This window comes from Eschrichtius robustus, chromosome 3, assembly GCF_028021215.1.
Source record: "Eschrichtius robustus isolate mEscRob2 chromosome 3, mEscRob2.pri, whole genome shotgun sequence".
In the NCBI taxonomy this organism is placed as follows: Eukaryota; Metazoa; Chordata; class Mammalia; order Artiodactyla; family Eschrichtiidae; genus Eschrichtius; species Eschrichtius robustus.
The window spans coordinates 139,203,655-139,227,867 of record NC_090826.1 but is presented as its reverse complement, the minus strand read 5'-3'; the positions used below and the strand labels follow the sequence as shown (position 1 = coordinate 139,227,867).

Genomic DNA, 24,213 nt, shown 5'->3' with positions numbered 1-24,213 from the left:
GGGTGGAGTGAGAATTCTAAAAAAAAAACCCTCTGGCACCCAGGCCTCACACTAACCATAAGGTAGCAGCAGCCCACAGCTGGAGGAATTTAAGTGTGTGATGCACTGAGGTTATCCATAGTAACAACAAAACCAAACCCGGTTCAACAGCTGACTAGATTGACTCAACACCCATACTAATGGCATGACAGAAGAAAAGGCATGCCCATTTCTGGGTGTAAATAGTATTATTTACTTCAGCATCCACTGTCCTCCTACACACAATATTCTGCATTCAAGAAAGCAAGGAAAAAACAGCCCTTTTCAAGCAATAAATGAGTAATTGATAGAGCAAGTAGATAAAAATTCAGCAAGGATTTGAAAGACTTGATCCATACTATCAACCAACTTGACCTAATTGACATTTATAGAACATTACACTTAATACACACAATATACATTGTTTCAGGTACACATGGAACATTTACCAAGATAGACCATATTCTAGGCCATAAAACTAACCTTAACAAGCATAAAAGAAATCATACAAAGTTTGCTCTGTGACCACCACAGAATTAAATTAGAAATCAATAACAGACACATATCTGGAAAATCCCTAATTGTATGAAACTTCAACACACTTCTAAATAACTCATAGGTCAAAGAAGAAATTCCAAGAGAAATAAGAAAATATTTTGAATTGAATGAAATGAAAACACCCCACCAAAAGTTGTGAGATGCAGCTAAAACAGTGCTTAGAGGAAAATTGGATCTTTTATTAAGAAAGGTCTCAACTCAACGATCTAAGATTCTACCTTGAAAATTTTTTGAAAAAGAAAAGCAAAGTAAGCTCAAGATAAGCATTCTAATAAAAATAAAGATCAGAGCAGAAATCATTGAAATAGAAAACCAAAAATCAATGAAACCATTGAAAACCTTTAAAAAGGTCAATAAAACTGATAGACCTCTAGCCAGACCAATTTAGAAGAGGAAAAACAAATTAACAATTTCAGAAATGAAAGGGAGTCATCAACACAGATCCTACAGATATTATGAAGCAAATAAGGGAACATTAACTTTTTACCAATAAATTAGATAACTTAGAGTAAATGGACACACTTCCTAAAGACACAAACCAACAACATTCTCTCAAAAAGAAATAGAGAACCTAGATAGCCCTATATCTATTGAAGAGATTGAGAATTTGTTACTGAAAACTTTCCCACAACAAAATCTCCAGGCCCTGATTGCTTCACTGTGAATTCTACTAAATATTTAAGGAAGAAATAATACCAGTTCTACACACAAACTCTTCCAGGAAATAAGAGGAGGGAACACTGCCAAACTAATTCTATGAGACTAACATTACCCTAATACCAAAACCAGAAGAAGACCCTAGAGGAAAGGAAAACTACAGGCTGATATGTCTCATGAATATAGATGCAAAAAATCTTTAATAAAATGTTAGCAAATTGAAAATAGAAATATACAAAAAGGGTAATTATAACCAAATATGTTTATCCCAGGAATCTAAGGTTGGTTCAGCAGCTGAAAATCATTGTATTTCACCATATCAGACAAATCAAAACCAAAAATAAAACGTGATTATCTCCATATATGTAGAAAAAGCCATTGAAAAATTCAACCTCCTTCATGATTTGGAAAAAACAACAAAAAACAAAAATAGAACAACAACAACAACAAAAAACAGAGCAAGATAGGAATAGAGGGAACTTCTTCAGCCTGAAGAAATCAGTAGCTAACATCATCCTTAATGGTAAAATGCTGAATGCTTTCCTTCTGACTGGGAACAAGGCAGAGATGTCCACTCTCTCCACTTTGATTCAACATTGTACTGGAAGTTCTAGCTAGTGCATTAAGGGAAAGGAAGGGTCCCAGCACCCTTTGCTGCCTTCCTAGAGAGACTTACTCCATGATATTTATATCCAGTATTTACGTTGGTCTGTTTCTGGGCTCTCTGTTCTGTTTTATTGATCTGTTTTTCTATTCTTTTGCCAATACCATACTGTCTTAATTATTATAGCTTTATCATAAGTCTTGAAGTCAGACAGTGTCTGTCTTCCAGCTTTGTTCTTCTCCTTCAGTATTGTGTTGGCTCTTCTGGATCTTTTGCCTCTCCATATAAACTGTACAGTTTGTTGATATCCACAGCCTGATTTGCTGGGATTTTGGTTGGGAAGAACTGACATCTTGACAGTACTGAATCTTCCTATCCATGAATGTGGAATATCTCTCCATTTATTTACTTTGTTGATTTTGTTCTGAGCTTTATAGTTTTTCTCATATAGATCTTGTAAATATCATGTTAGATTTATACCTCAGTATTTCATTTTGGGGGTGCTAATGTAAATGGTATTATGTTTTTAATTTCAAATTCCACTTGTCCATTGCTGGAAAGCAATTGACTTTTGTACATTAACATTATATTCTGCAACATTGCTATAATTGCTTATTTGTTCCAGGAGTTTTTTTGTCAGTTCTTTTGGATTTTCCACATGGACTATCATGTCATCTGCAAACAAAGACAGTTTTATTTCTTCCTCCCTAATCTGTATATCTTTTATTTCCTTTTCATGTCTTATTGCATTACCTAGAACTTCCAGTACAGGGTTCAAAAGGAGTGGTGAGAAGGGATATCCTTGCCTTATACCCGATCTTAGTGTGAAAGCTTTGAGTTTCTCACCAGTAAGTATGATTTTAGCTATAGGCTTTTTGTAGATGTTCTTTATCACATTGAGGAAGTTCCCAAGGAGTGACGTCAGCAACATAGTGGAGTGAAAAGCTACCTTTGTCTCTCCCTTTCAATCTGCAACCAGTAAAACATTCATAACTCAACAAAGGTGCCTCTGCCCAACACACCAGGATGCTAGAGAATTCCACACATCTGTACATCTAAAGGTCAGTGGACTGGAACACATATAGGAGGCAGAACCAAGGAAACAGTGGAGGTGGTACCTGTAGTCCTGGCCTTCCCACCACAGCAGCTGAGCCTACAGCCCCAGAGAACCCAGTAGCAGCCGGGGAGGCAGTGCACATGACTCCAGCTACAGCAACACCTGCAGCCACAGGAAACTGGGCAACAGCAGTAGTGGGGCCTGGGACCCCATCCCTCCAGCCACTGATGTGCCCACCACTCCAGCCACCTGCCCCCTCCCCCCGAATCTGCAGCAGCAGAGCCCACTAACCTTATAATACCAGACACGGAAGAGGTGCCCTCACAACTCCTGCTTCCCCCCTTCCCTTACTCTCCCCCTGCAGTGGCAGAGCCTGTGACTCAGGGGATCCCAGACACAAGGGAGAGCCCACCATCCTGGTACATCAGGTGGTGATGCCAGCAACACTGGCAGAAGCAAGGCACCAGTGACCCCAGAGATGCAAGAACTGATAATGTGGGCAGGGGGCCACATGTTATGGGCAGTACAGGGTAGAAAGTGCTAACTCTCAAATGTAACAAGAGGCAGCTCAGGTAAGAGAAACCAGAAACTTATGCTATAGTGCCACCTACTGGAAAACAGAAAGCCTCTGATTTCTAACCTGTTGCTACTTCAGATGTGCTGGCAGAGGAACAACTCATCAAGCACCATGAAGAACTAGAGTAACACTACCACAGAAAGAAAATGACAATTCTCCAGAAACCAAACTTAAAGTCATGGAATACTGTGATCTAACTGATAGAGAATTCAAAATAGTGAACATGAAGAAACTCAGCAAACAACAAGAAAATTCAGAAAGGCAGTTCGGTGAGCTCAGGAATAAAATGAATGAACAGAAGTAATACCTTGCCAAAGAGATTTAAACTCTGAAAAAGAACCAAACAAGTTTTGGAGCTGAAGAACTCAATAAATGAGATAAAGAATGCATTAGAAAGCATTGAAAGGGGACTTCCCTGGTGGTCCAGTGGTTGAGAGTCCGCCTTCCAATGCAGGGGATGTGGGTTCAATCCCTGGTCGGGGAACTAAGATCCCACATGCCGCGGGTCAACTGAGCCCACACGCCACAACTAAAGAGCCTGCGTGCTGCAGCTACAGAGCCCATGCACTCTGGAGCCTGTGCACCACAACTACAGAGCCCACATGCTCTGGAGCCTGCACCACAACTAGAGAGCCCACATGCCACAACTAGAGAGAAGCCTGCGAACCGCAACGAAGAGCCCGCGTTCCACATCTAAGACCCAATGCAGCCAAAAGTAAATAAAGGTTTAAAAAAACAAAACAAAACATGGGAAACAGCAGACCACATAGAAGAGAGAATTAGAGAGCTCAAAGATAGAAATCTAAAATTTATACAAGTAGAAGGAAGAGAAATAGCATTAAAAAATGAGGAAATTCTGCAAGAGCTATCTCACTCTTTCAGGAGGGGCACCATTAGGATAATAGGTATCCCAGCAGGGCAATAGAAGGAGAAAGGAGAAGAAAGTTTATTTAAAGAAATAGCTGAGAACTTCTCAAGTCGAGGAAGTTCCCCTCAATTTCTAGTTAACTGAGAGGTTTTTTTTTTAATCACAAATGAGTGTTAGATTTTGTCAGGTTATTTTTCTACATCTATTGATATGATCATGTGATTTTATTTTTTTGCCTATTGATACGATGGATTACATTAATTGATTTTCAAGTGTCGAACCAGCCTTGCCCACCTGGGATAAATCCCACTAGGCTGTGGTGTATAATTCTTTTTATTCATTGTTGGGTTCAATTTGCTAATATTTTGTTGAGGGTTTTGCGTTTATATCCTCGAGAGAGATCAGTCTGTAGTTTTTTTTCCCTTTCTTATAATGTTTTTGTCTGGTTTTTGTTATTAGATTAATGGTGGCCTCATAGAATGATTTAGGAAATATTCTCTCTACTTCTGCCTTCTGAAAGAGATTGTAGAGACCTGGTATAATTTCTTCTTTAAATGTTTAGTAGAATTCACCAGTGAACCCACATAGGCCTGGTACTTTCTAGTTTGGAAGGTTATTAATCATTTATTCTATTTCTTTACTAGTTACAGGCCTATTCAGAATGTATATTTTTTCTTGTGTGAATTTTGGCAAATTGTGTCTTTCAAGGAATTGGTCCATCTCATGTAGATTATGATATTTGTAGGCATAGAATTGTTTGTAGTATTCCTTTTTATCCTTTTAATGTCTATTGGACCTGTAGTAATGTCCCCTCTTTCAATTCTGATACTAGTAATTTGTGTCCTCTCTTTTCTTATTTAACTTGGCTAGAGGCTTATTGATTTTATTGATCTTTTCAAAGAACTACCTTTTGATTTTATTGATTTTCTCTATTGATTTCCTGTTTTCAACTTCATTGATTTCTGTTGTAATTCTTTTTTTTTTTTTTTTCCTGCTTACTTTGGATTTAATTTGCTCTTCTTTTTCCAGTTTCCTAAGGTGGGAACTTGGATTATTGATTTTATATCTTTCTTCTTTTCTAATACACGCATTCAATGCTATAAATTTCCCTCTAAGCACTGCTTTTGATGCGTCCCACAAATTTTGATAAGTTGTGTTTTCATTTTCATTTAGTTCAAAATAATTTAATTTCTTTTGATTTTTTTTTCTTTGACCAATGTATTATTACTTACTACAAACTTACTATAAAGATACAGAAATCAAAACAGTGTGATATTGGTGTAGGGTGAAGTGTATAGATCAATGAAACAAGATAAATAACCTAGAAATAGACCAAACCACACATGGGTAATTGATTTTTGACAGAAGTGCCAAGGTAAGTCAGTGGAGGAAAGGATACTCTATTTAACAAATGGTGCTGTAACAGTTGGACATACACATACATACTGGAGGGAAGAAAAGCCTCAACCCTTTTCTCATACCCTCCACAAAAATTACCTTGAAATGGATCAGAGACCTATACGTAAGAGCTAAAATATAAAGAACTAGAAGAAAATGTGGAAGAAAATCTTTGTGATCTTGAGGTAGACAAAGACTTCTTATATAGGACACAAAAAGCACAAAACATAAAAGAAAAAAAATAAATTGGACTTCATTCAAAATTTAAAAATTTTACCCTTCAAAAGATACTGTTAATAAAAGACAAGACACAGAGTGGGAAAAAATATTTATAAAACATATCTGGAAAAAAACTTATATCCAAGAATATATAAAGAATAATTCTAACTTTATTAAAAAGACACCCCAATTAATAAGTGGACAAAAGATTTGGATAACTCACCAATGGTAGATGATTGGCAAATAAGTACATAAAAAGATGTTCATCATTAGACATTAGGGAAGTGTAAATTAAAAACCACAATAAGAAGACCTGACTATACTATATAGTACCTATACTATAGGTACTAGAGACCTGACTAGAATGGCTAAAAAGAATTTTAATGATAATAACAACTGCTGACAAGGATACAGAGCAACTAGAATTCATACATACTGGTGGGAATATAAACTTTGGAAGTTTGGTAGTTTCTTATTCAAGTTTAACATTCACTTGCCATGTGGCTCAGCAGTCCCACTCTAGATATTTACCCAAAAAATGTGAAAACATAAAAGATCCATACAAAGACATGTATCCAGGTGTTCATAGGATCTTATTTATAATGGCCAAAAACTGAACACAAGCCAGATGCCTACATACCTTTATACAATGGAATACTACTCAGCAATAAAAGGGAAAGAACTACTCATACCTGCAGCAACATGGATGGATCTCAAAAGCATCATGCTCAATGAAAGAAGCCAGACACAGAAGACTATAGGCTGTATGATTTCCATTTCTGGAAAAGGCAAAACCTAAGGACAGAAATCAGATCAGTGGTTGCCAGGGGCAGTGGGTGGGGGTAAGAGGATTGGCTGCAGAGAGGCCAGAAGGAACTTTTGGGGGTTATGGACATGTCTTATGTCTCTATTGTAATGGTAGCTACACAAGTAGACACATTTGCCAGAATTCAAATTTTTAAGAAGAATGAATATTACTTCAATTTTTTTAAAAAGGGAGAAAAACCAGGGAATCTTGCTCTGTATGTTAACTGGCACAATCCAAAGTGGATGAAGAATCTGGGACGAACAAGATGGCAGAGTAGAAGGACCTTGAGCTCACCTCTTCTCACACGCACACCAAAATCACAACTAACTGCTGAACAGCCATTGATAAAAAAGACTGGAACCTACCAAAAAAGATATTCTACATCCAAAGACACAAAGAAAAAAACCACAACAAAACAGTAGGAGGGGCGAACTCGTGATATAAACAATTCCCAAAGCACCCAGGTGGGTGACCCACAAACTGGAGAATAATTATATCGCAGAAGTTCTCCCACAGGAGTGAGTTCTGAGCCCCACATCAGGCTTCCCAGCCTAGGGGTCTGGCATCGGGTGGAGGAACCCCCAGAGTACCTGTCTTTGAAGGCCAGAGGGGCTTGATTGCAAGAGCTGCACAGGACTAGGGGAAACAGAGACTCCACTCTTGGAGGGTGCACACAAGGTCTCACATACACCAGGACCCAGGGCAAAAGCAGTGACTTTGTAGGAGCCCAGGCCAGGCCTACCTGCTGGTCTTGGTGGGTCTCCTGGGGAGGTGGGGGTGGGGGGGCAGCTGTAGCTCACCCTGGGAACATGGACACTGGTGGCGGTGGCAGAAATATTGGAGAGCGTCATCTACATGAACTCTCATTGAAGGCAGACACCTTGCCTGGGTCATAAGCACCGAGGCCTGGCCCCACCCAACCGCCTGTAGGCTCCAGTTCTGGGACGTCTCAGGCCAGACAACCAACGGGGCAGGAACACAGCCCCAACCATCAGCAAATAGGTTGCCTAAGACTTCCTGAGCACACAGCCACCTCTAGATAGGTCCCTTGACATGGCCCTGCCCACCAGAGGGCCAAGATCCAGCTCCACCCATCAGTGGACAGGTACCAGTCCCTCCTGCCAGCAAGCCTGCACAAGCCTCCAGACCAACCTCACCCGCCAGGGGACAAACACCGGAAAACTACGATCCTACAGCCTGCAGAACTGAGTCCATAAACTCAGGTCAGAACCTACCCTGGGAACAGCTGGTCCCTGCCCCTGAGTGATGAGAGGGGAATGCACTGCTGGGACGAGGACCACTTCTCCAAGGTCAAGAAATGTAACTAACCTACCACAGAAACAAAAATACAAATAGAAATTTAAACAAAATGAGACAGCAAAGGAATATGCTGCAGACGAAGTAACAAGATAAAACCCCAGAAGGACAACTAAGTGAAGTGGAGATAGGCAATCTACCCGAGAAAGAGTTCCAAGTAATGATCATAAAGATGATCCAAGAACTCAGGAAAAGAATGGATGCATAGATCAAGAAGTTCTTAGCAAAGAGAAAATACAAAGAACAACCAAACAGAGTTGACGAATACAGTAATGAGATGAAAAATACATTAGAAGGAATCAATAGGAGAATAAATGAGGCAGAAGAACAAATCAGTGAGCTGAAGACAGAATGGTGGAAATCATTGCCATGGAACAGGATAAAGAAAAAATGAAAAGGAATGAGGACAGTTTAAGAGACCTCTGGGACATCACATGCACTACCAGTCACATTATAGGGGTCTCAGAAGGAGAAAGAGAGAAAGGGCCTGAGAAGGTATTTGAAGAGGTAATAGCTGAAAACTGCCCTAACATGGGAAAGGAAACTGTCACCCAAGTCCAGGAAGCACAGAGAGTCCCATACAGGATTAAGCCAAGGATTAACACACCAAGACACATAGTAATCAAATTGACAAAAATTAAAGACAAAATATTAAGAGCAACAAGGGAAAAGCAATAAATAACATACAAGGAGACTCCCATAAGGCTAGCAGCAGATTTTTCAGCAGAAACTCTGCAGGCCAGAAGGGAGTGGCATGATATATTTAAAGTGATAAAAGAGAAAAATCTACAACCAAGAATACCCAGCAAGGCTCTCATTTAGATTTGACGGAGAAATCAAAAGCTTTACAGACTAGCAAAAGCTAAGAGAATTTAGCACCACCAGGCCAGCTTTGCAACAAATGCTAAAGAAACTTCTCTAGATGAAAAAGAGTCACAACTAGAAAAAAAATTACAAATGGGAAAGCTCACCAGTAAAGGCGAACATACTGTAAAGGTAGGAGATCATCCACACACAAATATGATATCAAAACCAGCAATTGTGAGAAGAGGATAGTACATACAGGATATTGGAAATGCATTTGAAATTAAAAGACCAGCAACTTAAAACAATCTTGCTTATATATAGACTGCTATATCAAAACCTCATGGTAACCGCAAACCGAAAATCTACCATAGATACACACAAATAAAAGAAAAAAGAATCCAAACACAACTCTAAAGTTAGTCATCAAATCACAAGAGAAGAGAATAGAAGAGGAAAGGGAAAAAAAAGTCCTCCAATGTACCTAGCTAAGCACTTGTGCTTTGAGCATGTGTGTTTCCTTCTGCCCAAATGCTGAACGAGGTACTATACTAGCTACCCAACCCTCCAACCAGGCAGATCAGAATTCAAAGAACCTGGAGCAGCCTTGAGGTCCATAGGCTCACATAAGAATATGATTCCCTCTATAATAAACATAAAAGTAACTACCATTTAATAAGCATCTACTATTTGAGTCCTCTGTTAGACCCTGGACATGCATTTTCATTTGCCTAGGAAGACCATCTGAGGATAGTTACTGAAGGTCACACAAACCCAGATGGATTCTAGAATCCATGTTCTTTCTATGGCACTACTTACGAATAAGGGCCTGTCCACCTGGGTCTCCAGGTTAATGTGGCAGTTTCCTCGTTTTGGAACTGTATCCCTATTCTGAACGTAGGCATTCTTGACTGAGGTTCTGACACTCTATATGTATCTTACTAGCCCCACCCCCCTGCAATGGTTGGACCTGACTTGTGGACTAGGTCACTGGCTGGAGTCCTGCTCCTTCAGGGATGGGTTTCTGGCAACAAGGCCATTCAGTGGTGACTGTCCAGACCAGTACTGCTGGCCCCACCCACCACCAAAGCCCTGGGGTGGGGTTAGTTCACTCAGCCTGATCTACTTTCAACACCTTCTCCATGGTAAATACTGATGAGAGATATTTGGATGGTCACCTACTGTGGGCCAGCATTACATTAAGCACCTAAAATTTATTGTTGAACTTGAGTGGTACTTATCCGCCCTGGACCCTCAGGCTGCCTGTCATCCGAGCCCACATCAGATCATGGCAAAAAGCCAGTATTCCTTTAGTATGTTGACATAGTTGAAAAGGCCTTGTGCAAAAGATATACTAAGAAACAACAAATGTGAGATATACACAGAAAGACTCTGGGTTCCTACAGAATCATGGGTTGTAGGTCATAGTTCACATTGTCATCAGGGAACTCACCCAACACAGGTTTGTAAAATTACATCAGTAGCAATAAGGAAGTTGGAAAAAGTAGTGATTGGTAAGGTTGAGAATCATAATAATTAGTCTCAGGTGGGAGCAGTTCATCCTATAGACACTACACCACACATCAGTTCTTTACAATGTGCATGAAAATCACCTGTGGCTCTTGTTACACCATGGATTCTAACTCAGTATATCTGAGGTGGGGCTTGAGACTCTGCATTTCTAACAAGCTCCCCTAATACGCTGAAAGCCACTGATCCTCAGAGTACACTTTGCATGGCAAGCCCATAGACCTCCTTGACACAGGTTTAAAAAGGAAAAAACAGAGTTGACTTACTAGGATCTAAGTCATGCATGTAGGTGGCATTAAAACCTTCCAGCCAAGGTTCATGATCTTACCAGAAAAGTAATCATTCATAGAGGAAAAAGACCAAACCAGCCCTGAGTCTCAGAGCATTAGGAAGATGGATCCCGGCATTGAGGGGTCTGGAAATACATATAGAAATCAGGATAGGGAAAGAATGTGCAGCAGTCATAGAAATAACAACAACATTGTTCAACTGTTTGAAAAGCAGAGAAGAAGGTAGCCTGGGGTATTTGAAGTCAGGCCTGGAATGCCAGACCCAGGACACTAGACTCACTGGCACAGAAAAGGCAAACTTCAAAGTCTTAACAACAAGCAATGGAAAGAAATCAGCGCAGGCAAACCAACACTGTCACAAATGTCCAGAAGGCAATCAGGTAGATTCCCAGCTGTGGGAAGTGAACTTACCTGCTCATCTTCAGCTTCCAGAAGGAACGGAGCAAGGGAAATCAAAGCGTCCTAGTGCCAGAGGAAATAGCGTGTTCAGCAAGGAATCCAGGAGACAATGAAGTACGGGAGCTGGAAAACTCAGCAAAAGCTCAGCTCTGCTACCTACGTCACATCCGACGTAAAGTTACGTCGTACTGAACCAATGAGAGGCCTGTGTTCCTTCTTACCTGTGTGGGGCATTATCAATACGTGTGAGTTAAGTGGCTCTAGCTGTGAAAATTGACAAATAGTATGAGGCAGGAAGCACGCTGGTAGAGCCCTGAGTCTCAAAGTGAGGTCCCAGATCATCAGTATCAGCATCACCTGGGAACCTGTTAGGAAATGTAAATTCTCAGTCCTGCTCCAAACGTACCAATCAGAAACTGCGGGGGTGGCACCCTGCAGTCTGTGGTCCAACAAGCCCTCCAGGTGATTCTGATGCAGGCTCACTGCAGTAGAGTCTAGTGAAAGCCTGGTGGAGAGAGAAGGCCAGGTGTGGCAAAGGACAGTCATTATAAGTAGGCTTGATAATGGCGCTTTTAAAGAGCTGGTGGGGCTTCCCTGGTGGCGCAGTGGTTAAGAATCCACCTGCCACTGCAGGGGACATGGATTTGAGCCCTGGTCCGGGAAGATCCCACATGCCACAGAGCAACTAAGCCCGTGAGCCACAACTACCAAGCCTGCACTCGAGAGCCCACGAGCCACAACTACTGAGCCCACACGCCACAACTACTGAAGCCTGCGTGCCTGGAGCCCATGCTGTGCAACAAGAGAAGCCACTGCAGTGAGAAGCCCACACACCACAACGAAGAGTATAGCCCCTGCTCGCCATAGCTAGAGAAAGCCCACGTGCAGCAACGAAGACCCAACACAGCCAAGAATAAATAAATTAATTAAAATAAAGAGCTAGTGAAGTCTTAAAGCCTGTTTATAGAGAGAAGAAAACCCAGTAGAGATAATGTAAAATAATAATTAATAAAACATGCTCAGTGATCAACAATGAAAACCAAAGTGGATGAATGTAAATTGTAGTAAAAATTACAAGTGAAAATTTAATAACGGGCATTAACAGTCTTCGCTTCTTAAGCTTTTTATTTCCCAACCACATAAATGTGTCTACTGGTAAGGACACCATTAGGAATTTTCAATAATCTGTATGTCTCCTTCAAATGTATTTCTCCAGCACGGTAAGGGAAACCACCTTAGGTAGGTAGCTCTTTGGCCAGAGTGATCCTGTAATATAAATATATTTAATAAGAGTATCCAGAAAAATTGCTAAAAATCCTGAGCCCAAAACATATGTCTTCAGAAAGTCACACAGTACAGTAAAAATGGAGATAGTAGTGTGTATGGGGTGAGTGGGTTGTTTTTTTTTTTTTTTTTCAGATTCAAATTTTACCTCCCTGCTGAGCTTATCAATATAGATATCCCCTAGTACCACATATTTATCATGTCCCAAACAGTATTATTTCTACCCCTCCATAATTTTCTGCTTCTGTTCCCCTCCAAAAACTTTTGCTCTTCCTTCTTCTGGTTCTTTATTTTAGAGATGTCACCAGCATCTATGTGTTCTCCAAGACTAGAAACATAGGTCATCTTTGCTTCTTCTAATTCTTTTGCCCATTGTTCTTTTGGATTGATTTAAGTTTTTTTTTTGTTTTAATATTAAGGATATTAGCTCTTATCTGTGTTATGTAGGTGAATATGTTTCCCAGTTTATGGTTTACTTTTGTATATAGTATTTTTGTGTGTGTGGTATAGCTATTTTAAATTTGTGTTCAAATTTATCAGTTTTAGGTTTCTATATAATCAGATTTATCGGTAATTTTATCAAGTGTAGAAATACTCAGGCTGTTTTATTCAGTAAACATTACGATCACAGGCCTTGGGCCTAAGAGCTTTTCAAAAACCTATAAAAGTACTTGAAATCTGAAACAAAATATCTTTGCTACAGAAAACAAAAAGAAAACTGCAAAATATAAATAATTAAATGTTTAGCTAGGTGTCTACAAATATGACATTATATCAGTTTCGTTAATTATTAAATTTAGTGTTCACAAACATTTTTTTAAAAAAAGGTACATCCGTACTTTGCTATGTCCTACCTGAATTTCAGTGGCTCTCTTATGCAGTCCCTTCTTTTTTCTTTTTTTTTTTCCCTTGAGGATTGTCTTTTTTTTTTTTTTAACATCTTTATTGGAGTATAATTGCTTTACAACGGTGTGTTAGTTTCTGCGGTATAACAAAGTGAATCAGCCATACATACACATATATCCCCAAATTTCCTCCCTCTTGCATCTCCCTCCCACCCTCCTTATCCCACCCCTCTAGGTGGTCACAAAGCACTGAGCTGATCTCCCTGTGCTATGCAGCTGCTTCCCACTAGCTATCTCTTTTACATTTGGTAGTGTATATATGTCCATGCCACTCTCTCACTTTGTCCCAGCTTACCCTTCCCCCTCCCCATGTCCTCAAGTCCATTCTCTGTGTCTGCGTCTTTATTCCTGTCCTGCCCCTAGGTTCTTCAGAACCATTTTTTTTTTTAGAGTCCATATATATGTGTTAGCATACGGTATTTTTCTCTTTCTGACTTACTTCACTCTCTGTGACAGTCTCTACATCCATCCACCTCACTACAAAGAACTCAATTTCGTTTCTTTTTATGGCTGAGTAATATTCCATTGTATATACGTGCCACATCTTTATAGGTTGCTTCCATGTCCTGGCTCTTGTAAATAGAGCTGCAATGAACATTGTGGTACGTGACTCTTTTTGAATTATGGTTTTCTCAGGGTATATGCCCAGCAGTGGGATTGCTGGGTTGTATGGTAGTTCTATTTTTAGTTTTTTAAGGAACCTCCATACTGTTCTCCATAGTGGCTGTATCGATTTACATTCCCACCAACACTGCAAGAGGGTTCCCTTCTCTCCACACCCTCTCCAGCATTTATTTATCAGTCCCTTCTTTATACTCCTGCCAACACTAGCTAATTTCAAGCCCCCTAAAAGGACTACCACAGTCCCTTAACTGGTCTACCTGCCACAAATGCCTAGGTTCTCCAAGTCACTCTAGAATTATCATCCTAACACAGAGGTCAAATTATGCTACTCCCCTCCTCATAAATGCCAGACTTCTTAGTATGGCTTTCAAGACTTTGTATAGTTTAACTTAAATCCAGCCTCTGCTTTTGACCCTCTATATTGCTTCTCTGAGCCAGCAGACGGTTCTCTCAGCATTCCCTGTGCTCTCCTGCTTCTCTTAATGTTGTTTTGTCACTCTGCAATGCCTTTTCTTCTAAGTTTACCTGGAATTTTACTCTGTCCTCAAAGCTCAGCTTACATACCACCTACTTGTAGTATTTTTCCTGATTCCTTAGCTTCCTCCTCCTCTCCCACATCCCCCTCACCTTTGCAGGTGTGTGTGTGTGTGTGTGTGTGTGTGTGTGTGTGTGTGTGTGTGTGTGTGTGTGTGTCCGCCTGCCACAGTGTTTATTCATCCTTCTAAGTTCCTCAGAGCAGGAATCTTACCTGTATCCTTGATGTAGGACTGGTATGGTATGTATTCAGTAAAATACTCATTGAATCAAACTGCTTACCTTTCTTGCTCTCCCTTTTAAAAACCTTTTGTTGTTGCTGTTGTGTAATATATCACACTACAAAATTGTATATAAAATGTATATGAAGAATTTAAAATGTACCTTTAAAAAATTGTATACCTACCACATAGTTTAAGGAAGAGAACATTGCCAGTATCTTTGAAACCCCCTGTGTGTGTGCCTATCCAATTACACGGCCTTCCCTATACCGCCCCCCACCCCAGATTAGCACTATCCCAAATTTCATATCACTATTTTCCCTTAGAGTTTCACTTCGTATTTGTGTCTCTGAACAATGGTGTTTAGTCTTGCCTGTTTTTAAAATTGTGTTTAAATGGAAACATACTGTATGTATTCTTCTAATTTGCTTTTTCCCTTCAACATTATGTTCTAGAGATAAACTCGTTATATGACGCTATAGGTCATTAGTTTTCATTTTGGTAAGGGATTTCATTGTATATGTAAACAATATTTTATTTTTACATGTTATTCGTAATGGGCATTTGAGTTGTCTACATTTGGGGTCTATCACAAACAGGGCTACTATACATACGTTCTTGCAGATATCTCCTGGAGAACACATGCAAAGGTTTCTAGAGAGTATAACTAGGAGTAGAATTGCTGGGTCCAAGGGTAGGCATTTGTTTAGGTTTAACGTGTAATGCCACCTTGTTGTCCAAAGTGATGCACAGTGTACACTCTCCACAATGCAGAGGGGAGTCTCCCTTGCTCCAGGCCTCCTCCACGCTTGGTATTGTCTCAGTTTTTAGTTTTCAGTTATCTAGTGGGTGTGAAATGGTATCTCCTGGTTTTAATTTTTACTTCCGTGATTACTAATGTGGTTGCTCATCTTTTCATATGTTTGTTGCTATTTATGTTTTATCTTGTGTGAAATGCCTATTTTTGACTTCAGCCCAGTTGTCTCAGTGCCATCTAATTAATGGACTTTGTTTCCTTGCTGACCTTCAATGCCAGCATTGTCACAATCAAGTTTCTGTACATGTGCAAAAGAATGGATGGCTCTCTCTTCTAGCCCTTTGGTCTGTTTGTCCATCCTGGGGGCAGGACCATACCATCTTCATAATAAGTCTTGATATCTGTAGGTCCCGTTCCTCTTCCTGTGTCTTGTGTGATTGGTGCCATTTTTTTTAAGGCTGCTTTAGAGGGATGGTCTGATTACTAGGCCACCTTTTTTTCTTTCTTCATTTACGAATTTTAAAGTTCAGTTAGTCACCCACTTATTCCCTCTTCAAAGACAAAACAAAATCTTTCCTTTGACATTTACAATATTTTGAGCCTTTTGACTTAGCCTACAAACCTATCATTTTGATCAACGTAAATGAAATACTTAAACTACTTTTGTTCCTTCCCTTCATCCCATCCTGAAGAATAGAGTCCAAAAAGCCTCACAATTTAAAAAAATGTATTTGTTTGTTAGCTTCTGGGCAGCCACAGAGGCAAACTTGATTTTCCTAACACTGGCAAACCCACCGTCACGGCGCAGTTCCGTTACAAGGCCTCATCGCCCCCGGCCACTGTCCCGTCGCCCACTGTTCAGGATTCCTTATTGCTCAGCACTTGCCTTTCCTGCTGAAGTCTAGTACTGTCTGTCTCATGGTAACTGGGTTTTCGTATTTGTCGACTTTCCTGTCAGCTGCTGCCTGTGAGTTTTTGGACATTGTCGAGCTGCTGCTCCAGTCCGGCGCCGACCCCACGCTCCGAGACCAGGACGGCTGCCTGCCGGAGGAGGCGACAGGGTGTAGAGCGGTCACTTTGATGTTACAGCAGCACACGACTGGCAAGGCTTAATCAAAAGACTGGAAACCCCCAGTCTATAACAGCACAGGGCGTCAGCGGTGAAAGAAAACTTCAAAAATAACACTTCTTTTGCCACCCATCTTTGGTATACATTGGCTAATAAAATCAGTTGTGCGGAACTGGGGTTTTGAAGTCTCAGCAGTTCCTTCTACTTGCATGTATTCCAGCGAGTACCGTTTGGTGATGAACATGTGTACTGTGCATAATACAACCCAATTCCGCTGAGCGTGCTCTGAAATTTATCACTGTTCTAGAGGCTGGGAGAAGAGGCGATGCATCGGATTTCACAATTTTAAACATGACTGCTCTTTTAAAAAGCATACAGAAGGGAAATAGAACCGGCAGTAAGTACTACACTGACAATTAGGGAAAGTTCCATGAAATCCCAATATGGTGGAGCTCAAACGGTCTCATGGCATTTGGTACAGCTGGTCTAAATAAGTAGCTAAAACGTCTATTCTTTTCTCAGACAGAATTGGGAAGATAGGAAAGAAGAGGGCTGTTAAGAAAGCAAAAGGGAGAAAGGGCAGAGTTTTGTCACATAAGGGATATAAAAGTCAGAGGAACAACCAGATTTACGGAAGACCTCAGAATCTTGGACGTTTTAGGATGGAAACACAGACTCTAGAGAATTCACCGGTTAGGTCAGGATTCCTTAAACTCACCGTTACAAAACAGGGAGGAACCTCCTTAGGGCCCTTTTAATTGGCTATTATGTTCCTGTCGCATATGGCAGCAGTCTCTGTAACTAGCTCAGGCCTGAACTGTTAGGCCTATTTGGGTCTAATATGAAACAGCCGTAATGCCCCAATACTTAGGTGTGATTGAAGTTATTTCTGGAGCACTTCTATTTTTTATTAAAAACATAGACAAGTACGCCACAGGTTTTACTTAAAGGATAGACGAGTATGCCACTGTTGAAACTGGCTCCCTACATTTTCCCCTTTAAGCCTCAAGAACTCCATCTGGGAAATTCCTGGACATTTCTTATTATGTGAGGAAAGTAGGTAGTTGTCATAGGAAGAGAAATGAAGAAACAAGTTGAGATGCCAAGATAACCATTTAAAGGATAATTTTTCTAACATGTCACTCCTAAGATAACAATAAACTTGTTTAGTGGAGCCCTCAACAATGGACAAGAGTTTCATTAGCTCAAGCTAACCTGTCCTTCTGGAACAAGCCCCTCCAGAGCAGAAATGAGGCATATTAATAATGCTGCTTATTTTGTAATTTTTCTAACCTCTTATTTTCTGAGATGTAAACCAAAACCACTCACCAAGATTATTCATTTTTTAAATGACTTCTTAATTATCTGTGGAAGTGATAAGTACATTAGTACATACTGAAATGTTACTGTAATTCTAGCAGAGCTTTCTCTTCATTATCTGTTCTTTTCCCACAGTCCCAGCTACATTGCAACCTACTGTTCAGCTAAATTCTCTCATGTTCCACATTAATTGAATGTGTTTTAAGTAATACTATTCATTAGTTACAGTAAAAGTGACCAAGATGTTGCCTGCAGCTTTTAACCGGTATTACTTTGTGCATTTTTTTGGACGTTAGCAAATCAAAAAGTGTTTATTCATTTCCGATTTACAGGGTAGTTATCTGAGCAAGAAGCTCTCAAGGAACTCCTCTTTTCATTTCTCTTTTGTAATTCGACCTGGGTATTTCTTAGACAAGTTTTGAATAAGCTGTTTTGCCACATCTTAAAACAGGTTGTTTTTAAATAAAGAATGTAATTTGGTTTTCATTAATTTTATTTTAAAGGTTTCACATTTGCATTGAAAGCTATCACTAAAAACAGTCATCAACTTAACATTTTCATTTTCATTTTCACATTTTCATTTCAAAATCAGGTTCCAGAATCTCTATACTTTTGTTGCCCGTATCTGAATTTTCAAAAACCTTTACTGTCGTATATAACAATCTGTGGATCATCTCCCTGTGCCTTATTAAGGGGAAGATTTCATTCATAAATGTCAGAGAAAACTGGATCTTGGTTTGTTTTCATGCCCCTTAAATTATTGAACCATTATGTAGTGCATCACACTTCAGCCAGATCACGAGTTCCATTGCCAAAGCTTCAGTGGTCACCACCCAGCAAAGAACACAAATACACTGGACCAGAAAGCTGGCTAACTTCCTCAGGTATGTGGTGAACCACTTTTTCGTATAGTTCAGCATGATAAAACTAGGACATACTTTTAGTGTAAGTTTGGTTTTGTTTTGCAGAATTTTTTTTCCTGGACAGATTAGTGATGTTCAAGCCAATTAGTATTTGAAAATATCCTAGAAAACCTTTTCCTGAAGGTTCATCTCTTCGTTTTTTTGGCCGCGCCACACAGCTTGTGGGATCTTACCTCCCCGACCAGGGATTGAACCCACGCCTTCGGCAGTGAAAGGAATTCCCTAACCACTGGACCACCAGGGAATTCCCTGAAGGTTCATTTCTAGTCATGATTCAACTAGAACTTCAAGATAATTGTTCAGCCTTTTTTTTTTTTTAATGTTTACTGGGATTGGGATTTCGTTTACCTCATCCTTGGTTCAAACTCTCTGATTTGTTATTTTTAGTGTGCACGAGAATTTTAAAAATTGAGTCTCCATTGTGTTCCCAAACTGGAAACCAGTTGGCTTGGAGGCATCTTTAGGTAGTGGGTAACTAAAGACGTTTGTCAGTGTTGTGAATAGTTGCTTTTTGCTACTTTACCGCTTGCATTTTCTAGACTATTTATATTTTACCTTTCTACTTTAACCTCCTTCTCGGTTCCACATTTATTCTATTGTCTTGTCCTCCAGCCACCTCTATAGATGTGTGTCTACACATAAAAACATACCTAACCCCATTTTCCCATGCCCTTAATAAAGTGAAAAAGGAAATTTGTTGCTTTTTCTTCTTTTTCTTTCCTGGAGATATTGTGGTCAGAACAACGCTAATGGCTCTTTCTGTATTTAATATTTATTCAACGCTGTCATTTACTTTGCCCTCTATCAACTGATCTAAGAGGCCCTGATTGCCTTCACAGTAGTCTTGATACACACTAGTGAAAAACAAGGATTAAGAAGAGAATCATGTAAACAAACATTACGGAGGAGGCAAAGAAAAGCATCTGAATCACTGTTACCTTCAGAACTCTTGCTTGAGTCAGCTAAATCAGTGATAACTCTTCCGGAATTCCAGATCACTCTCCCTCTAGAACACAGTGTGGCGCATGGAATTTTGAGGAGTTCACAGGTCTCCTGAAGCCCATCTCTGAACTCCACGGTGGTCTGTGAATCCCATTTAGAACCCCTTTTTGCTGGCTTCTTGTTACAGTATTTCATTCTTGAATGAAATACAATAATATGTTGACTGAACCAATTTTCATAGTTTTAAGTGCTTCTACCGGATGATGTATGGGGTCTTGCTGTGCCTATTTGAAAGAATGAGAGAAGTGCATCTTTTTTTAAAACCATTGGTCAAGATTCCAACAATATACATAACAGTTTTATCACTGATCACCACGATTGGAAATTTTTAAAGAGGCCCTGGCCAAAAAGTTGGACCCCGACCTATTTGACCTCTGATTCTGCTGCAGGGCAGAAATGAGCCCACATGTTCAGTTCTGTGTGACTAATGATGGCTTTTTATATACATTTAGCTCTTTTGACTTTTCAGAATGCTTTCACGGGCATTATCTAATCTGTCATCCCTCCACAGTAACCCTGTAGAGTAGGTAGTGCAAAGGCTCTTAAGGCCACTTAAAAGAGGATGAATCTGAGACATAAACAGGTTACTTAAATTGCCCAAAGTCACAGAGTAGTAGTAGAGCCACGGTTAGGACCAAGTCTGCTGAATCTCAGCCCTTTATTAGACCACAAAACTCATGTGAAGTTTTGAAGCTCCTCCTCCATTCAATCCACAAATATTCCTTGAGAGCCAGATTCTAAATGACAGGCACTGTTCTAGGCCACTGTCATTCCCTTTTCCCATTATCATGGAAATTTAGAAGTACTTACATGATGTTATCTCAAGATATTGCATGAGATATCTTGAAAAGTCTCATAGAAATTCATAAGTTAATAATCAAAAAGTAAATCTTTTAAACCTACTATAACTATGTCTCTAATAAAGAGATAAGAAGTCAGCCAACTGAACACGTACGGTTATCTCTAATGCTTGTTAGGTAGAAGGGTAACAACCAAAGTATAATATCTAGAATCGTATCTATTACAGCTTTTTTTTTAATGTTTCAGCATTTTCCAGCTAAAGGGTTGCCATAATCCAGTGAACCTTTCCATTAAATAGGTATTTCTTAGCTTCCTGCCAGGTTTAACTACTCGGCTATGGGTTATTATTCCGTGTACAATATGGCATCTCCGAGGATTAACGAACAAGGTGTGTGATGGGAACAGAGCTGATCTTGGGTTGCAGAAGGGTTAGTGTCCAGGCTAATCTATGCTTCAGCTGAACATGAAGACTTTCAAATGCTTATTTAGCATTTAACGGTTGAAACAAGGCTTTCATCAAACTTCAGGTCCCTAAAAGATGCCCTTCATAAGTAAATGTTTATCACAAAAAGGTATGTAACCCACCAACAATTCAGTAATGAAAATATCAAGTTTAAATATTTATTGAGCGAATTTTAAATCCCAACCCCTAAGGCGTTTTGGGTCAGATGTTTCAATAGTAGTCGTAATACTATATTTGATGAATTTTAAGATGCACATTTTTTTCACATTTTAAAGTATCCAAAATTGGATATCTTTTACAAACAATGTTATAGTTGAATTGGCAGCATTTTTTTTTCTTAGTAATGCATAAACTAATGTATCTTATAGTCAATACATCTTAACTTCAATGATGTTAACAGTAATCACACCTTACCTTGTATAGGACTTTATACACAAGCATCTTAACTGAACCTCAGAATAATTATAAAAGTAGAAATAATTGGTATTTTCTCTATTTCACAAATGAGGAAATTGAAACTCAGAATTGTTAGGGAAATTGTCCAAGGTTATACAAATAGAAACAGTAGAAATGCCCATCTTTATATAAGCTTTATTATATAAATATAAAACACTTCAATATGCATGATCTTATTTCTCCAGAATCAGGGTGATTTTCCAAACCTGTGATACCAAGTCCGAAAGTTTTCCCTGTACCACATTATCAGGATGAGTGAAAGTGAAAACAAAAGCAACCACAGTCAGAGGTGCCTTATCAGGCCTCTTCATGGATCTTATATATACATATTGGACTTTCTCCTTATAGCACAAAAAGCCTTCAATGCAGCCTTTTATAATCACGTGATTTGAAAAATTATTATGATCATTACTGGAGCTTTACCTTGAGCATCTTTAATTATTTCAGTAACCATTCACAGCTACTTCATCAGAGGGGTTTAGGTCAAAGTATAGTGATTATCAGACTGAAGAAAAAAAAAGCTTCCTTGTTATACTTATCATCTAAGGTTTATTATGCACCGAGTATGATCAATTTTTCAAATATGCATTAATTGGCATTACACTAAAGAACTGAACAGGAAAAGCTATTTAACCTCATCTTTATTCACTTACCCTTGAAATATTGTTGTCGTGCTCCTACTTGAAAAGCAGAACTTAATGGCTTAATCCTTGTACAGATCATCATAGTTATTAGGAGTTCATAGTTTTTTATTTATTACTGTTTTTACTTTCATATATAAAGTATTCAAATTTTTCTTTCCTGTGTTTTGTTACATTGCTTTTTCTTCACACAGTTATAAAACAAGTGATTGTTTTACATTTTTACTCTCTCTTCTTTTGGAAATTCATGAACTGGAGTCATTTCTGAGGGCAGTAGTCCTTCTTCCAGCAGTAGAGAGCCCCCAGCCCTAAAAACCAGATCAGGATGTTCACAAGGTACATGCTAGTTTACACTCAGGACAGAATCTTCCTTGTTTCCTTCCTACATGTCTTAGAAGGAATGAACATGTGTTCTCAACTAGAACACTGAGGTTAAAACCAGAAGGGAAACATCCAAGGACCTGCCCCTATAACATGCATCTGCCTCGTGGTAGAACTCTAGGCACTCCGTGTGGGTTTCTCTTATAGGTGGAAAAAAACCATTTGAACCTAAAACTACTGGATGCAGTGGCTGAACTTAAAGGACCTTGAGGGCATTAAGGAATAGAGAGGTGCCTTCCAATGGGCTGCCCTGGGCAGCAGTAGCAGCAAATTCATCATCCACACTGCAGCCAGGATTTATTTTTCCTCTCATTTGTGTAGCAATCCCGGTTTCCATTTTAATATTTAGAAGGTAAGTTCAGTTGATGGACACTTTGTGTAATAAAAAGCTCTTTTAAAGTACGTGCACACGTACACACACAGGATAAAAAGTGGCACCGCAGTGCCCGTGGCTTTCATGGAGTACATTTGCAGAGCCCAAAGCTTAGTCCTGGATATGTTTATAGCACTTTAGCTCCGTTTGTGAGTTTGGAACCCTTCCAAAAAAGAAGAGAAAAACATATATTATTGTTTATAATCTGCTTTATTCCGCCAAACCTTGACTGAACAGACTTGTGGATTGCTGTTTAAATCCCTCAGTGCCTTTAACTACCGATACAGAAAGTGGTTAATGCGCATTCTAAACGAAGCTTGGCATCTACTCCAGGAAATCACTTTAATTGAGAAGCATTAAATGTTAAAATGATTCTGAAAAAAATAATAAAGCCAGCAACATATTGAGTATAAAAGTCCTGGCCCATCAGTAATATAGGTTCTTGGTTATCATATTCCTGTAGACCGGGTGAGCTGTAGTTTGACAAGTGTCAAAAAAAGTGACATTCAATTCCCTAGGTCACAGGCAGCCCCCCATCAGCTTGCCAGTGAGAAGACAACCTTCACCATCTCTATTTTAGAGATGAGGAGAGAGCTGTCAACTTTATAAATGTTTGTTTTTCTGGAATAATATGCCAGTCCCAGGTGACTAAAATAATGAGGTTTAACCCCAAAGTCCTTGCCTGGGCTTTCCACTGCTGTGCTGAAGCCATCTGTTGAAACCTATTTACCATTTTAATGGCCTTTGGGAAAAAAAACTGCTCATTTCCAACTCCGAGTGTGTGCCAAGACCACTTTTGGGGGTTTATATCTTTCAGGAAGCAATTCCCAGCCTTTCCAAAATCCCCAAGCCCCTCCCAACCAACAGGAGATCCTGGTCCAGGGTTGGCAAGCAAGTGAGAGAAACATAAATCTTAGAAAACAAACAACACAAGAACAAAACCAAAAAACTGTCCCCCAACTCTAGAGACAGCCTCGCCTGTATCAGCCTTGAAAGTTCTGACCATTTCAGTGGTCTGCTAAACAACCTGAAGGATAAATAGTCACGTGGAAACCTTTTTCTCCTAGGAGCCCCTTCCATGAGAAGGGAAAACATGGGTTTTGTCAGGGATGGCCTGTGACTTGTTCTTTTAATTACAGAATAACATACCAGTTAATAACATACCTAAATTCAGTCTTTGTGTTTGACGGGAGATGGCCAAAGGAAGAATCACCAAAGGAAAGGGTTTTAAAGGAAAATCCTGAAGTCACATTGGACAAAAATGAGAGAAGAAAATGAATGAAAAAGTGACAAAGGGACAAATGTTACATGCAGAAGCCATACCCGCTTTCTCTGACAGGATGTAATACACTCTC

General features: G+C 39.6%; 1 protein-coding gene across 2 annotated transcripts in view; it reads left to right on the top strand.

The window, feature by feature from the left end:
- Positions 1 to 18,250, top strand: part of ACBD6 (acyl-CoA binding domain containing 6) — a 230,738-nt gene extending 212,488 nt beyond the window's left edge. For both annotated transcript variants that reach the window (XM_068541353.1, XM_068541350.1), the window contains one exon: positions 16,388 to 18,250. In XM_068541353.1, coding sequence (XP_068397454.1) covers positions 16,388 to 16,542 — 155 coding nt within the window. In that variant the 3' untranslated portion in view covers positions 16,543 to 18,250. The remainder of the gene's footprint in view (positions 1 to 16,387) is intronic.
- Positions 18,251 to 24,213: the final 5,963 nt, after the last annotated feature.